At 42.5% G+C, this 17,989-nt stretch overlaps 1 protein-coding gene across 3 annotated transcripts; it reads left to right on the top strand.

The window, feature by feature from the left end:
- Positions 1-243: 243 nt before the first annotated feature.
- Positions 244-17,528, top strand: LOC141514907 (WD repeat-containing protein 87-like). Of its 3 annotated transcripts, XM_074226078.1 has the most exons (3): positions 10,160-12,525; positions 14,061-14,240; positions 15,336-17,528. In XM_074226078.1, the coding sequence occupies exons 1-3, from the start codon at positions 12,499-12,501 to the stop codon at positions 16,524-16,526; spliced, it is 1,398 nt and encodes a 465-aa protein (XP_074082179.1). In that variant the 5' UTR covers positions 10,160-12,498; the 3' UTR covers positions 16,527-17,528. The 3 variants fall into 3 exon arrangements, with proteins under 3 accessions (XP_074082180.1, XP_074082179.1, XP_074082178.1); XM_074226079.1 differs by lacking the exons at positions 10,160-12,525; positions 14,061-14,240 and adding an exon at positions 244-773; XM_074226077.1 differs by having other exon boundaries at positions 10,160-14,240.
- The last annotated feature ends 461 nt before the right edge of the window (positions 17,529-17,989 follow it).

Raw genomic sequence — 17,989 nt, 5'->3', positions numbered from 1 at the left:
AGCCAAAACCCTCTAGTCACAAGGAGCAATCATACTCCACAAGAGTGTCCCAGGGACGCTCGGATTTCCGCTGTGCATCTCCAGGCTTCCCCAAGAGCAGGCAGGCAGCGGAGGCTCCCTTGTTTACTGCCGCCTGAGCTGCCGCAGTTACTCCTTGGGCGGACTCCGAAGGCCGCTTCCTGCTCGGGGCCGCGTCATTTCCGCCCACATCACTGGACCAGGACAAGGGCAGAGGAGGAGGAGGCGGAAACTGAGCCGGAGTCGCTTAGACTACAAGTCCCATGAGGCAGCGCGGCAGCGGCGACACAGGGCGCCTGGGCCCGCAGCTGGGGGAGGGCGCTCCGGACAAACCCTGCAGTAGCCTGGCAGAGAGGGCGGGGGCAGAGACAGCAGCTTATCCCAATAGCTAATTTAAAAAAAAAAAAAAAGTAGTCATGAGATTTGTCTATTAAAAAATTCTTGGCAAATTTGAAGTGAACAGTTTCGGTGGAATGAAGACGTTAAAGCGAGATTTCAGGAAATTTGGAAGAGAAACTCTCCTAAAAGGATGCGTGGTCGAGAAGGGCGGGAAAGATCTAGAACCCATGTGGGAGACCTTGGCGGCGCCTTCATAAACACCCGCCACGAGCCCCGGAGCGGGCACAGCTCGGGATTTGTGTCTCACCTGCCTGCCAGCTGCACAGACTCAGCAGGCATCTGCCCGAGCACAGGGGCGATGCCAGAGGCCCAGGGAGAGCGCCTGCGGGAGAGACGCAGAGAAGAGCCAGGAAAAGGTGGGCAAAGGGGAATCCCACCCCTCTTGGTGCCACTCTTTCTGAAAGGCTGGGCGCTGGGGGAGGGGTAGAGGGGTGAATTCTGGTTGTTCTGGAGTTACACTAAACAGCAGGAGGGCATTTACACCTATTAGGGCTCGTGATGTTCAGGGAGCCCTTAGAAAACATCAGGCGGGCACAAATGACATTTTCTTAATGTTAAAGACTAACAGATTCTCCTTCTACAAAATGATAACTTAAGGAGATGGTAGCATCAAATCAGGAATTTTTTTAGGAAAAGGAAGACATGGTCATTCATGGTAATAGGCAGCCATGATGGAGAACGTTGGGAGAAATGGAAGATTAGAAAGAGAAAGTTGGGATGATAAGATCAGTTTGGTAAAGAAGACAGGAGATTGTTGTCGCTGATTTCTTTCTGGGGTTCCGTCCTGCCCCCAGGATGAGTCCGACTCAGGCACGGGAATGCAGGTTTTGGAAAGAAAATAGAGACTTATTAGAGGAAGTAACAGCATTTTGAAGTAATAGAAAAGTTAAAAAGTTTAAAGAGAAGACCACATGGATTGTTGATTGAATTGGCCAGGCCAGCTGGCCCGGGTTCAACAGGAGACTGGAAGGTAAAAGAGGACCAGCCAGTACCTCAGTCACCTTAAATTAGAGTCCATGGAAGGGGGTGGCGACCTGAGAATGACCCAAGTCCCTCCTTGGATATTTTGTCTTTTGGGGAGGGGTCTCTTTTGGGTGGTCTTCCAGGGCCTGTCCTCCCTGTCTGTCCCCCAAGAAAACAATGCACTCCAAATCCCGTTGAAGGTCAAGACCTCGGGTGTGGAAGGAAGATTCCCTTTTCAATGCAAAGAAAAGATTTACAAAGTTTGTCACCAACTGATCTCCTCACTCCCATGCACAGGCTTACCTACATCAAGATGATGGGATGGCCAATCCACATGAAGACTGACCTCCACAAGGAGAAGGATCCCCCTCTTCATCTGAGACCCAGGTGAAAGAGGAAATAATGAGAAAGGTGATTGGATGATGTCAAACAAGGAGGGGAGAGGAGGTGCTCTTAGCAAATGGTTTCTGGATTTATTTTTTTTTTTCCCTGTAAAACCTGAACCAGGTGCTCAGTTGAAAAAATAGTACTTGAAGAAAGATAAGAATGTTTGGGATAGCTGCAGTGCAGAGAGGGAGAGTGGATTAATTAGAGAACAGAATGTTTGTCTGGATGCATATAAGACCTAGTTGTTATTAAATAGCATCAATTTGTGGTGTATCCAATCTGCTTGACTCCATGTCTTTCATTGAACAGAATGTTAATAGAAGTAGAAACAAATGGCAAGAGAAATCCAGAGTTGGGGACCGCCAAAATGCTCTTTAGGTAGGACAAGGGGACAAGAAAACCAAGGGTAAAAACAGGTGTGGAGCTCAAAGAGGCAAGACAGGGAAGAGAGGAGAGTATAGACAATGGAAGGGTTTTGGCCTAGGGGAGCATGGAAAGACTGAAAGAAGGGAGGCCATGGTGCGGATGGAGGGCAGGCTTAGGGTTCATGGGGCAGAGAGAAAGAGGGTATCGTGAAAGATCAGGAGCAGAAAAAGGACATTCAGAGCTTATGAATAAAGATCACTTTGGGGAGATGGTTGGATCAGGGGTGACCATTTTTGTGTTTAGCTGAGTTGACATAGATGAAGTCATGAGAAGTGAGTAGACTGAAGAAATAGGAAGTTAAGACATTTGAAGGAAAAACAGTATTTACGTGGATACTGCCAACTTAAGGGCATGAAATAGGGAGAAAAGAAAAATTATGAGCCAGATACTGAACCCACTGAGGAAGGAAAATGTATTATAGGTTGATAGATGAGAGCTTCCAGGATCTGGATTGAATAATACATTTGGCAAGTGCACACCTCAAAGGAAGAGAAATTGCTTGGTGGTAGTAGTAAAGGAAGAGTCTGGAAATGGCAATGGGGAGCATGGAATATTCATGCTCCCTGTAAGACAGGAAGCATGAGGAAAAAAAGAAAGCCAGTCCTGGAAAATGGGGTGAGAAAAGTGTTCCCATCTGAAGGGAACTCTGTCTCAGGGAGAACCAGAAGATGGGAGGAGTAAGAGAGGAAGGGATTTAAGATGAAAGAAAGTTGGTAAATTATGGGTAGACCTTGAGAGGGCATAGTGGAGAGAGCAAGCAGATCTGGATATTAAACCCTTATCACAAAAAGAGATTGTTCTCAATTGTTTCCCTTCAAACTGCATTTCTTTTACTTTGCAAAATCTATTTAATTTTATGTAATCATAATTGTCCTCTTTGTCTTCTGTGATGCTTTTCTCATCCTACTTAATTATTTCTTGTAGTTATTTGGACCTTAATTTGGGACATAGTATAAAGATACTGTTCTAAATCTAATTTCTGACAGATGCTTTTCAAGTTTTTCTAGGAGTTTTTATCAAATATGAAATAAATAAGGAGTTATATCATTGTATTCTTTACCTTTTGTTCTTCAAGATGAATTGTATTATTTTGTCTGATTCTAAAAAGTACACATGTTATGAGTATGGCTCTAAATCTAGATGATAACATCTTTTTTTTTAACCTTGAAGCAGGTCAACCACAAGAGATTGATAGCACTTCTTTATTTCTGTAGTGTGTTTTGTATTTGTACCCCCTTGCAACTCTAATCCTAAAGTCCATTGGAATGAGACTATATCCTAATTGGTGGAAATCAACATTTTGCATCTGTATGAGAGAGTGCAGTTTAAGAGAATGACAGAAAGATTCTCTTCCATTCTACTGGCATCCCCATACAGACCACATAATTAAGTTCAAATTTTTGTAAATAGGAAAAACTAAGATAAAAGCTTAAAAATGAAATGAAAGAATTGGATTCCATGACCTTTAAGGTACCTTCCAGATTTCATATCTAAGGACCTGAACAGAGGATATGCCATACTTTATTGGTTGCTTCTTGGAGGGTCAGGAAGAACTGGGTTTGAATCCCACCTCAAAGGCTTCCTACCTCTCTGAACTTTAGTTTTCTCATCTGTAAAAGAAAGAGATTGGACTTGTGCATTTCTAAGGTCCTTTCAAGCTTAAAATTTTAATTATAAATGGTTGTGTTATTGACAGAATTATAGAAGGAGAGAGCCCCAGCCTCCCCACTGCCACCAGTGAATGGGAGCCAAGGTTAGGCTGGACTGAGATGGAAGGAATAAGACATGCAGAAACCAGGAATAATCTCTTACAGAGAACTCACCTTTGTCTGTCCAAAAAGGCCTCTCCAACCAGCCCAAAACTTTGCTGGAGAGTCATTGCTCAAGCTTTTGAATTAGGAGCCATCAAGCTTCCTGGAAAGCTCAGTTATTCAAACTTTGGGGTGATATTTTCCCAGATCCTGAGAGCCAGCTATGACAGGCAGAAGAGAACATGGAATTTCCTCTAGTCTTCTGAGGGTAGCTAAGCTAGCCAAGGACAGCCTTCATTCTTTATTCCAGTGGCCATCCTAAAGGGCCCATCTTGTGTAGAAGAAACCTGTTCTTACCAGGACTGAGAGATGCAAAGCAGAGTTAGGATGCAAACCTAGGACAGAACCTGTGTCACAGATAGATGCTCTCTCTCCCAAACCACCCTGTGTAATGAACCCTGGCACAAGTTCAGGGTGCCTTTGGGGGCATGTCTCTCCATGGAAGAAACCTTAGGAGGGAGGCAGGAAAGTAAGAGAGAACCTAGATGGTGACTTTAGGCCTGGCAAGGCAACTAGAACACTGGGCCTAGAGTCTGAAAGACATTTTCTGTAGTTTAAATGGAGCCTAGCAGTGTGACTCTGGGCAAGTCACTTCACCCAGGTTGCCTCAGTTTCCTCATCTGTAAAAAGATCTGGAGAAGGAAATGACAAACTACTCCAGTATCCCTGCCAAGAAAACCCCAAATGGGGTCATGGTGGGTTGAACATGACTGAACAACAATATGCCTGGCAAAGGGACTTGGTAATTAGACTGGAGTCAGGAAGACTTGGGTTCAAATCTCACCTTGAATGTTTACTAACAGAATGACTCTGGAAGTCACTTCTCAGTTTCCTCATTGATAAAATGAGAGGATTGGACTCAGTGGTGCCTAAAAATCCCTTTCAGCTCCCAAAAAGTTGTTCCTAGAATAAGTGCTATAGAGAAGTGTAGATGGAGGGGACTCACCATGTCTTTGTGTAAATATTTTGCATTCATTCTTTTTCTAGTGATTCCATGGAAGTTGTTATCTCCCCCCATTAGAATGTGAGTAGGGATTGTTTCATTCTTGAGTATGGCTTCCCAACCCCTAAGGACTGTTGATGTAGCAATTGAGAAATGGAAAGTTTTCCCATCCATGATCCTAACCACTAGGCAATAATTACATTTATTTGCATATTAAAAATATTAGAATTCAATATAATAAGTATTACATCTTTATTAAATAAAGTCTCCTCCATACCTCCCAGTGGAGGCATCAGCTGAGGACTTCTGAAGAGGTCATCCATAGTGACTACCTCCCATTAGGGTTTCTGTGAACTTTCTTCAGAATAGGATCTCTTAGGCTGGAAGGGACCAGAAGAGCTATCTCTTCCAACCTATATCTGAGGAAGAATTCCTATAGTATATTAAATGAGCATAGAATCTGCTCTCTGCTTTAAACCCCCCAGTGAGGGAAGGTTAGTACCCCTTTGGTCTCTGTCTGAAAGATTCCAAGGTGGTAGAAGTCTTCACCAGTAATGGCATGTGCTCTGGACTTTTGAATGGCTTGGATTGTTAGGGAGCTTTTCCCTGGGTCCAGTCTAAATCTTTCAGCTTCCTTGCAACTGCCCCGGCTCTTGCTTCTCTGGGGCCAAGCAGATAGTTCTCTAATTATTCCTTAAACACTTGAACCCTAATATTGGGTTATCATTGAGCTGTCTTTCTCCAGGCTAAATATGCACAGAATCACAGATTATGTGGTCAAGAATTGATCTTGTCCAACCCTTAAGCCATCAGTTAATCAGTATACATCTTATTTATGTACAAAACGCTGTGCTATATTAAATAATTCCTCCACCTCTGCTTGAAGCATTCCTAGTTCATTCACTTGCACTCAATTACATGGTCCTCAAACAGCCCAGAAGACTAAACTTGGGCTCACAACCGGGACCTCTGACACTTACCTAGGTGACCCTGAGTCTCTGTTTCCTCATCTGTACAGTGAGGGAGGGTTGCCCTTGATTACTCAACTACCCTTTCATCACTAGAGATAAGCTCTTACAGTTGACCCATCATTAAGCTGGTCCCCCTCCTCTGAGACCTTCTCAGCTTCTTCCCATCCAGATGTGGTCAGATCAGAGAAAAAAGGACAAAGGTGTTAGTGAACTTCCTTATTCATACCAATCCTGTGAGATCAACTACATTATCATCTGATAGAGAAGGAAACTAATACTTTGAGACTGGGAGAAAAGGCACAAAGGCAGTTTGTGTAGGGATTACTCAGACAGGAAAGTGTAAGAACTGAGAGGACAGAGTTCTTGCCATGACCCTGTGATGCCACTGTATAGCAAAGGGAAGGATAGTTCCTTGGACTTCCTGGACTGGCCTTGAGGGACTGAACCCTGTGCAGTCTGTCATGCAGAGTTCTAAGCATGTGAGCTCACAGAGATCAAAGACAAAGGGCTAACATGCTGAGAATCTAGAAGTCTGAGTCACAAAGCTATAAGCATGGTGTCATACCCATTTAGACCTGTAGATCATAAGCCAATGAAGAGACTCTAGAGAACACTGGAGATCCCTTTTTGTCTTTCATCCTAGGTTTGTTCCTGGCTGTTTGCTGTGAGTCCTTGACCCCACAAAATCCTGAATCACATAAAGAGTTCTCTCCCAACATGCTATCTGAGGGGAGGGTACATTACTAACCCTTCCGCAAATTCCCTCCTTAATATCCAGCATCACATGGCAAAGCCTCAAGGTCCCTTTGAGGGAAGTGAGGTGGCAAAATGGAGAGAGAGAAAGAGAGAGAGAGAGAGAAGTACGTTGGAGATGGAGAATCTCAGTTCAAATCCCACTATTAGCTCAAAGGAGCTAGATGGTGCAGGATCTAGAATCAGGAACACCTGACGTGAAATCTAGCCTTCAGACATTTACATGATTTACTTTACTTCCCTGGGACTCAGTTTCCCTGTCTGTCAAATAAGGAAATTAGAGTCAATGAGCTCCAAGATCCCTCTATATCCAGTTCCTTATGAAAATGAACTGCTCTAGGTACAATAGCCCTCAGAGGCATCTGGAAAAGATGAAGAGGATACCATGGAATCATCTCATAGAATTGTTCCTCACTTGAAAACTTTGAAAAGTCTTATAAATGAGCAATGGGAAGAGGTAACACAGTGAAACTAATATAATTCAGTCTAATAAGCAAAAATAGAAAGGTTTGCTCTTGGAGTCAAAATCATCAGCTGTACAATTAAAGATGGAAGAGCTGTGGCTTGGAAAAGGTTCAAATAACAAAGTAATCCCAGACTGTGTGCACTTTGGAGTACTTCTAGCCTATCTGGGAGTGTGCATTGGGTATGGAATCAGGAGGCTAGAGTTCAAATCTCATTTCTACCGATTATTGCCTGAGTGAGCTTGGAAAAGATCATTTCATTTTTCTTGGTTTCAATTTCCCCATCTCTAAAATAAGGAGTTCAGACCAGTTGGTCTCTGAAATACCTTTTAGCTCTGAAGCTAAAATGTAAATGAGACGGAGATAGCACTGTGAAGGTTAATCTCACCATGGTGTGGTGTCCAGAGCTTTCATAGAACAAGGGACAGGAATTCTGCATAAAGGAGGCAAAAATAAGAAATGGAATTCCCATGGCACCCATAGGTTTGCAGAGCATATCCTAGCACAAATCTGGGATGCAAGGGGCACTGTCATTCTTTCCCTATATTATGAATGTAAAGATTTTTCAGAATCCAAAGCTCAGATTTGCTGTGACTTGTCCAGGTCACCCTGGGAATAAGTGTCAGAAGAGGGATTTCTGCCAAGGTCTCTTTCCTGACTGAAGGTTTGGCATCTTTACCAATGATAATGTGACATTTCTATAGTGACTGAAGGTTTGTGGAGTACAGAAGTCTCATTCAATGTTCTGTAGGGTAAGTTGGGGGGTTTTATTTGAGTTCTTTATTCTATTTGTCCAGACCTGTTATTTCATCTGTGAAGAGAGGAAAGAAAGTCCTGGAATCAGATGACCTAGGTTCATATCTGACCTTTGACATTTAGTAACTGTATAACCTTGAGCAAATCTCTTTCCTTTTCTGGGTCTTTGTTTCCTTGCTTATAAAGTGAGGGATTTGAACTGGACCACCTCCAGTTCTAAAGCCTCCCTCCTAAGTTGCTTAACATCTCTGCACCTCAGTTTCCTCATCTTTGGAATGAGGGGATTAAATTAGATGACCAACCTTAGGTCCTTTCCCATCTAAATCTAGGACCCTACAACCTCACTCTGCTATTGTACAAGCAGGGTAGGAGGTGGGGGGGGGGGAGAGGTCAGGAAACCTGCCTTGAATCTCAAAGTTAGTACTTTTTAGAGGTCTGACTTTTCCAAAGGCAATCGTGATTTCAGGGTCACCTCTTTGTCCAGGTGCCTTTGAGGTGTTATTATCGCATTTTACAGATGAAAACTTTGAGGCTTGGGGTGCTCTGCCCCTACAGAGCTTTGAGTCTGTGAGTTTTTTCTGGAACCTACATTTTGATGAAGGACCCAGAATTTGCCACCATTCTTCAGCCTCCTCCTGCCACCTCCAGCTTTTCATTGGTCTTTCATCATTAGAATGGAAACTCCTCAGTGGCAGGGAAGGTCTCTCTCTTTTTTCTTTCATTTCTACTCTTCCAATTTTATCAAAGTCCTTGGCAATTAGATAAATTTAATGCATCATTTCTAACAAACAAACTAAAGGTCAGAGCTGACAGGGCCTTTCAAGATCATTGAGTGAAATCTATCATACAGATGGGAAAACTGAGGATTTAAAACAAGAATGGACTCCCTTAATTATAAAGGAGCTACAGGTGGTGGCTGAGCTGAAGCTGTAACCCCAGTCTTTTGAACCTCAACCCAGGGTTGCTCCAGACACACGATATTCCAAACTGAGCTGTCCCCTTGCCTAAAATCGACATCCCTCTATAGACCACCATGATAATTTTGCTTGAAGGTATCCCAGCCTGCCATGAGGACAGAAATTCACCCCATTCAGATAATGGTTGTTATCCAACTTATGTTTAATTTTATGAGTACTGTTAATAGCAGAACTTATGGGAAGGGCATTACTTTTGATAATGGCCCCATTTCAGTATTGGTGGGCTTGAGAGCCAAAATATCTCAGAAGTCATCTTGATCAAGGCCTTCATTTAAGAGAGTAGGAAATGTAAACCTAGAGAGAGGAAACTATTTGGTCAAAAGTCAAGTTTAGACATCACTTGCTGCAGAAAAACCTGAGCATCTATAAGCAAAATATGCTGAAGATGCAAATAAAAGTGATACAGTCTTTGCCCTCATGGAGCTTACATTTTATAGGGGAGATAATAGAACAGGATACAAAATATTACAAAATACATACAAGGACTCCTGATCAGGAGGGGTGCCTGAGTCGAAGCAGAGCATCCACATACATACTTCCTCAAAAACTCACAATTGGCACCATATTAAATAATGATCAAGAAATTCAATGAGCAATGTGAATTTTTCTCTCCATACTGAAGAAAATACTCAATCAGAAACCTAAGGAAGGAGAAAATGTGGCCACCAGCAAAGCCAGCACTAGAACAGGCAGGAAAGTATCAAGGAACTACAGATGGGATCATGAAAGGCCTGGCAACTTTCCCCTCTCTAACAAGAGGAACTAAGTGAGTTTCTCCTTGAAGAAACCTATAGAGATGTCACAAGCTTTGGAAGGCCTGGAGAACATAAATGACCAGAAAGGTATGTCAATGCTCACATCTCTTGGCCCAGGTGCCAAAGGGCCCCCAGAAGCTCTGATGGGTGCAGTGTTCTGTCCACCTTTATGGAGGGGTCCTGAGGTCAGGTGATGGAAGTCACCCCAAGAACCTCTGTGACCCAGGCTGAGAAAAAGCAAGGTTGACCACCTACCTTGGATTAACCAAAACAGCAATCTTTATTAACAAACTATTGTAGCTCTCAAGATCATTTTTCCACCACATTGTTCTGAATTATGCAATCTTCAGAAAACCTTCAAGCTTTAAGAAGAAACCAATTCTGACATTCATACCACCTCAGGATTCCTTGCCTCTGGGGCCCCTTGCTTCCTTTGGATGAGGAAGGTAGATATCAGAGAGCTCCTTCTACATTCGCAATTTAGGATGGTGCCCAGGGTAGACCCCTTATTATTTCCCACTTCAGTTGCAGGACATCATGTTCTGGGCCTGTCTTTTGACTTTTTTGTATCCTCAACCCTTAACAAAGTGCCTGGCACACTTGAAAAATGTTTATTGACTTAACAAAAAGAGAGAATTCTGTAAGAACTGCAAGTAGTGACTCAAAGGAAAAAAGTTAATTTGCCACAAGGCCTGCATAAATAACCAGCAGAATTGTAGAGATTTAAAAAACGAAGGAAAGAATTAGAAGGAGAATAAATAACTGTGTAGAAAATGATAAACCTTTCCCAAGTAATGAAATCTCTGAAATCTGGATGAGTAAACTAAATTCAGTATGTTCCAGAAATAGCTAGAAATATTAGAACCAAATAAAAGAATAGAAAGAAAATAAAAAAGAAGATGCCACATATCTGATATCAGAAACAACTGACTTGGAAAACTTGTCAAGGAGAGATCATTTATGAATCACTGGACCCTTTGAAAAACTATAATTCAAAAAAAGAATTATAACTAAAATACAATCCTAAGGGAGAACTGCTGAACTTGGTTAGAAATGAAGAGTTAGATGAAAATAGGGGAAAAGTTCACTAATAATGTTCTGAAAAGGCAAAGAAGATTAAAATTTTCAGGATTGTCAGAGTCAAAATCCACGGTACCCAGGTCAAAGACAAAAACACTGCTAGTCCTCAAAATTAGTTCAATTACTGAGGAACCACAGTCAGGATTGCAACAACTTCTACTATAAACAAAATAGATATTGGGAATACAATTATTTCAAAAGGCAAAAAGTACAGGTCTGTAATGTGCCCTCAAAAACTGAGTAGTATCCTAAATGGGGTAGGGCGAACAGAATGGATTTTTATTGGAATAGAGCCTTCTGTACATTCCTGACAAACCAAAATTTAAAGAGGAATTTTGCAATACAAATATAAGAGTTCAGAGAAACTCAGAAAGAGAAATGTATTTGAGTAACTAGAAGATGCTGTTTAATGATATTCTAATGGGGGGAAAGAAGCAAGTGTCCCTTCATCACCTTATTACCTTCAGAAGAGATTGTGGAAGTAAAATATGAAAGACATATGCATGAAGTAGATTGGTTCTCTTCTAATGATTTCAAGGAGGGATATGAATGTAAAAGTGATAGACTAATTAAGAAAGGAGGAAGAAATATGGCAAAACTTGATAATTGGTCATAATTGAAGTGTTTGGAAAAAAAGAACATACAAACATGAGGGAAAGAGTGGAATAGTAAATAGGCATCATATAAGCCTCAATCCAAGATGAAGTGGGTAAAGGAGAGTTGAAAACACACATTATACATCAAATTTAAAAGGAAAATAAATAACAGTGAGGGCTGGGTAAGAGGAAGGGAAATTTGAGAGTCATACACCCCCTCTCCCCAATAAAATTTCTCTAACCCCAAGGGGGGAATTAAAAGATAGAAGGGAGAAAAATAGAATAGGAGTAGATTCCCTACAATGATCATTTAAGCAATTAGAGACTGACTGGTCCAATTATAGTATACAAATGCAATGAATTATTATTGCAATATAAGAAATTATGAAAGATGATTTTAGAAGATGATAAATCACATGGATTGAGGCAGAATAAAGTGAGTCAAATAAAAAATATTATTTACAAGATGACAAGATAAAAAGAAATATTCCTTAGTTTCTACTGAATTGATTCTACAATGTATTTGATTTTATTCTATGAGTTTTATCTTTGAGTTTGTGTCTACCTAAAGTCATCTTTCTGTGTCTTTGAATTGGGATCAGTAATTTAGCTTTCCCTCTGAGTTAAAGTTCTATTAAAAATATTATTTCTCATACTGGTAACCCCTTAAAGCTAACAGCATATCTGTTTGCTAACTTTAAGCCCCACAACTTAACTTGATACTGTCTCCAAAAGATACTAGGGATTGAAATAGAAATTTTTTATCTCTTTCTAGAAGAAAACAAATTTGGTACTTTTGACCTCCTAGAAAGAATTGCAAGATTCAAATGGGTACGATAAAATAATTAATATCCTTAGTTGTCAGAGAAGGACAAGATTCACCTACCCCAAATACCATTCTACCTTTTTTTTTTAAAGATAACCAATCATAGTGTTCCATGCCTTTCCAAGATCATATTTTTGTTGTATGTCAATAAAGAGAGACCTCTCCTCCTTGGGATTGCTGGTTTTCCTGAGGTTACCACCTAACCCATTTTGGTCACAATTACACACATCATTCTAATTTTTGCTTGCATTCCTGTGCCTCAGTTTAACTTTATTGATTTTATTTGCCAAAAAGGGAAAGTTGTAAAGACATACAACTTTGAAAGTTTTAAGAATGCTGATACAATGAGCAACTGTGACTGCAAAGTGCCATAATGAAGCAAGCTTCCCATCTCCTGAAGGTGAGGTAGAGGATTGTAGAGCACTCCATACAATGAAAAACAAACATTGTACATGACCAATGTGGAAACTCATTTTACTTATTATACTTGTTACTTGCAAGGGTTTTTTTTCTTCTTTCTTTTTACTTGGTACTGGTAAAATGTTAACAGTTATGTGGGGGGGGATATTCACTTTTTTGTAAATGCACAGAAGAGAACAGAAAAATGTTCAGAAGGAAACACAGGCAAGCAGAACAAGTAGAGGTGAGAAGACAATTCATGAGGAATAGGATGAAGAAATAAGTAGTTACACATAATCTAGAATGAAATCAAGTATTTTAAGAGTTAGAGATGAGAAGGGAGAACATGAGGGGCTAAATGAAGTCAGCATTTAAGCAGAATTTGGAAGGAAATTTAGTATTTTAAGAAGTAGAGATGAGAAGAAAGAGCATGAGGGTCACAGAAGGTAGCCCAGGACTCTATAAAGGAGAGTAGGTAGAGAATCTAGAGAGCTCACTGGTCTAGAGTCAGTCTTTCTTGGTTCACCTTTTTACCCTAATTTGTTTGTGACCTTAATCAAATCACTCCATGGCTGGAGAACTCCAGGTATCCTACCTCTGACAGTCACAGATCATGGGGCTTTTCCTCAGATGTTCAAGGCACAAAGATTAAAGTGTGAAGGATGGATATTTGGACCAGAGAGCATGTAGAAATGTAGGGTGAGGGCAGGTGATAAGTAAAGTAGTTTTCTGAACAGGAGTAGAAGATAGAAAGCTCAACTCTCCCAGTCTCATCATATAGGAAATGGAATCAGAGAGGGAAGGCACACACATTGGGATGACTACCTCAGTTTGATGTAGAGAATTGCCAAAAGGTCTGGATTTTACTGAGAGGACCTCAGTTCAAATCCTGCCTCTGATTACATGTGTTATGCTGGATAATCTCACCACCAACAGTCTATAGTAGTCAGACTGGCTTTTCATTATATCCATCATTCATCAACTTCTTTCAGTGTGTGTCATGACTGGATTGCCCCTTCATTTGGAGGCAAGAGGATTGTATCATCAGAGCTGTGAAAGTGAATCCTGCCTTTGTCTCTACTACCTGTGACCTTGGTCTTGGTACCTTTCCTTTGGGGCCTCAATTGGTTGGCTAGACGATGTTCAAGGCCCCTTCCAGGACTAAATGTATGATCTGTATCAAGTTATTTCTATGAGCATTTATTTAAGCACTTTCTGTTGTCCTACACTGAGTTCAGGGCTGAGATTACAAATACAAGAAGAAAGATGGATTGTAACAGCAAGGTATATGCACAGGATAAAGCAAGGTCAAAATCAAGTGTGTAGCCTAGATTGGAATGTAGCCATGTCCAACCTTGCCATTCTGCTTGAAATGAAGGTTCACGGAGTAGGCAGCCAATCATAGAAAGAGATCACAAGAGCAGAAGGTGCTTCCAGTTTGGGAAGTCATTCAGAGGAATATTTATATGTCTCTGCGATGGGATGTGGGGTCATGTTGGCCCAGATTCTCATTTCTTTCTCTCTTCCCTCCCCCAGGCTTCCCATGGGCAAGAAGATGACATTTTGCATCACAAGATTATCTTAAGTGACTCTCTGCAGATTGTGTATCAGGAGAGCTGCTATCCCCACAATATCCCACCCATCTGCCATTATTCTTTGGACACCTCCTACTTTGTCTCCTTCTCCTGGGTGCAGACAGGCAAGAAGGATGTGCATGTAAGGCTGCCCACTAGAATAACCCTGAGTAAGGGTAGGAAAATGGGGCTTTTTCTCAGATTGGAAATTTTAGAGGATCTTTGTAGTATTATTCTCTGAATGACGACTTCCGCCCCTGCTTGACATAACCCAAGTTGGCCTCATTCTGGGTACTCTTCCCCCTTCCACTGTTTAGAAACCTGATATTTCATGGTATCCTTTACCCTCAGTGGGGTAATATCAAAGATGAACCCCCTCCAAATACACACACAGACACACACACACAGATACCCATCCCCATGACTGCTACTTGCCGCAGGTAGCAATATTTCTAGTTCTATGCCTGCTACATGTTTTTCATTCCATTCCTTTATCCCTTCTGTGCCATCTCCATCAGACTTAGGTTCTTGGGTTTATTTCCCTCTCTGGCCCCCTACCCAAGGTAGGTTCTGTACTCTCTTGCCCTTGCCCATTAGACTGCCTCAGCCTTTATTTATGCTAAGCCTCATAGATTATTCTAGCAAGTTATGAATAATCAATCAGAAAGGAGGAGATAAGAACAGAAAAACAACCAGCAGACTATTGAGGTAGCCCAGGACTCCAGAAGGGAGAGTAGGCAGAGAATCTAGAAAGATCACTGGTCTAGAATCATTCTTTCTGGGTTCACCATTTTGCCCTGTTTGTGACCATACAGAAATCACTCCATGGATGGGGAGCTCAAAAAGATCCTACCTCTGTCACACACAAATCATAAACAACTAGAGAGCACTGCAAAGGCCCTCATTTTTACAGTGAGAAAGCTGAGGTCCAGGCATTTCACATTACTTAATCATGGTCAAATGCTGCCTCTAAAACCCTCTCCAGCCTCATTTCCACTACCTGGCTCCCCTGGATTTCTTCAAGTCCCAGCTAAACTCCCACCATCCACAAGGAAGTCTTTCCCAAACCCAATTGTTAATTATGTCTAATTTATTATTTTTATTACTTGTTTGTACACAGTCTTTTGCATGTTGTTTCTCCTATTAGACTGTAAACTCCTTGAGGGCAGGGACTATCTTTTGCCTCCTCTGAGATTTTCATATTACCTGACATATTCCTTCTTTTATCCCCTCCTAGACGGTGCTGTGGATGTATCATAAAACTGGCCAGCCAAAAGTGGAGAAGAGAGAGGTGACCCAGATAAATCATCTGCCACCAGTCATGGCCCTGCTCCATGCAGACGTCCACCGTGTCTTGATTGCCTACTGTGATGACATGATTCTGCGGATCTTTGGGGATCACAGCAGTGGCTTCAAGGAGCGCTGCGTGGTCCCTTGCCGCTTCTCCATCAGCTGCCTGGCCTATCACCAGAGGACAGGCTTGCTGCTATCAGGAATCGCAGGGGCTGTGGTAACTTGGGTCATTGAGCCAGGAGGGAAGGGTCTCCATGTCCTGCAGATATTGAACATGTCTGGCAGTGAGCTGGTACAGGGGATCAACCTGGATGGACCCGAGAATTCTCTCCTTGCCATGTGTGAGAGCTTCTTACGTATCCTTGTGTGGCAGGGCCACACGAAGCTGGTGGAGGAACAGACTTTCTCATCTCCCACCAGTGGTCACTCATTAACCTGCTGCTGCACTTGCTTATCTGAGGGTTACCTCTTTGGAGGGAATAAGGCTGGGCAGATACACATCTGGAATCTGGATCCAAGCTTTGAACGGAGGTCTTTCAGCTTCCAGGCCCACACAGGTCCTGTGGTGCTGGTCCGCTCCCTTGCCAAAATCCACACCCTACTGACTGTGGGGGCCGAAGGGAGGCTGAAGGAAAGGCACATTAAATCAGGCAGTCTGTTGTGTGAGGAGCTGAGCATCTGCGAGGATGTGCTGTACTCTCTGCAATTTGTTGATGACAGCACCTTCTTTTGCCAATCCCAATATAGCTTTTTCTTATACCACATGTCTTGTTTCTACCAGCTGTTTAACAACTGTGGTGCCAGCCCCCGCCACCTGCAGTGCATCCACCGTGGAAGCAACCAGACCCTCATCTTCTGCTGTACCGATGATGGTCTCTTTCGCTTCCTGTGCCCCATAACTGGCAACCTCCTGTTTCTCACCTGGCCCTTTAGTTCTCTAGACAAAGCTGTCTCCTCAGCCTATGATCCAGAAAATAAGGAGCTGTTTGTGGCCATGGGTAATGTCAACGTGATCATCTTTGATACCACCCATCTATGCCCAAATACATCCTTCAAATTGGCAATGACACTGAAGATCAAATACAATGTCTGGCCTATGAGAAGCCTTCCCTGGGCCAAAGCATTGAAGGACTGATCTTCTGTGGGCACAAAAGTGGCCTTGTGAGCTTGTTGTCCCAACACAAATTTGTTCATGTGAAGAAACACTTGCATTCTGGACCTGTTCTGATCATTTCCACCCTGACTGGATCACCTACCAGCTCCAAGGAGAATACCTGGTTTTGTTCTTATGGCATGGATCACCACATAGGCTTGTCAAAGGTCATCTTTGAGGGTACTAAGTTGAGACTTTATGCTTTCACCAGCATTTTAAGCAACTGCCACCTCCACCACCTGGTCCTACTACCCAAATCTGTTGGTACCATCCCCGATGAGAATCGCTTTCAACTTTGGAAGTATTCTGACTTCCTGGTGTCCTCTGAAATGAGCCAGGATGCATCTTTCCAAGAGACTGGGTTCCTGCACAAACAACCAATTGTCTCCTTTGATATTTTCCTGACCATGGGAATCTTTGTCACAGCGGACAGTGAGGGTGCTGTGGTCATCTGGGACATGCAAGGTAACTCCTTGGCCAGATTAAACTCCAGCATGCCATTTGGCCTAGTTTGCTTTGCCAATGAACAGGGAGATCTGCTTGTCAATTTCAACAATTGTATCTAGCTGGTGTCCTGCACGAAACTGCTTCCTCAATCCTTGCTTGACGATTTGGCTTCTCTGAACCTTGAAGATGAAGTGAAACAAGTTCCCATTCCATTCTTACCCAGCTTCTTTGTGTTTTTGTGCCTCGCTATATCTGCCTAGAAAAAGGGGCACAGAAACTTCAGAGGATGGATGCCCTCCTCAACCAATGAACTATTGCCTTTGACCATATGATCCCTTATGTAGTAAAAAACATCCATGGCCAAATAAACATAATGGGTACCTCTGAGAAGAAATGCAAGTTTGTTTTCTCAGGTCAAGCCCCAGAGGAAAAGGCTCCCCTGACCATTATCTCCCCAGAACAGTTATTGTTCAGGAATGCCCTCTAACCTATGCAGTTGTTTAAGTGTTACTTTGGCCAAGGATGGAAGTAGATCATTGCCCCTGATGGCTATATCCCTAATTCAGTGGTGAGGGCCTTCCTCTGGCCTGAGGGGACCCCTGTCTTCCTTCAGTGCACCCTGGAGAGTTCCCAGCGACCTATAAGCTATGACAGTGATGAGCTTAGCTTCTTTGCTGTAGAAAGCCTTGCTGGTGAAAAAGGACAGGGTTTGGATTTCAGGAGGGAACTAGCCTTGCCTGACAGAGCCCAATACCTTAAGGACCTGCTCCTAGGCCTCAAGGACCGAAGCCACGAGATGAATGACTCATTAGCCACCAAAACCATAGGGACCCTGCTGCACATAATGAACAAGGCTGAACCTGAGAAATACAAGCAATGTGTCAGTGCCATGGCACAGATTTTTGCTGAATACTCTGTGGCACCAGAACTACGGTCAGATACTGCTAGGCAGCTGCTCGAAGACACAGTCCACTTTAAGGGTGAAATCCGGCTTAATG

This window comes from Macrotis lagotis, chromosome 2 (assembly GCF_037893015.1).
Source record: "Macrotis lagotis isolate mMagLag1 chromosome 2, bilby.v1.9.chrom.fasta, whole genome shotgun sequence".
In the NCBI taxonomy this organism is placed as follows: Eukaryota; Metazoa; Chordata; class Mammalia; order Peramelemorphia; family Peramelidae; genus Macrotis; species Macrotis lagotis.
This window is presented reverse-complemented; position numbering and strand designations above follow the sequence as displayed.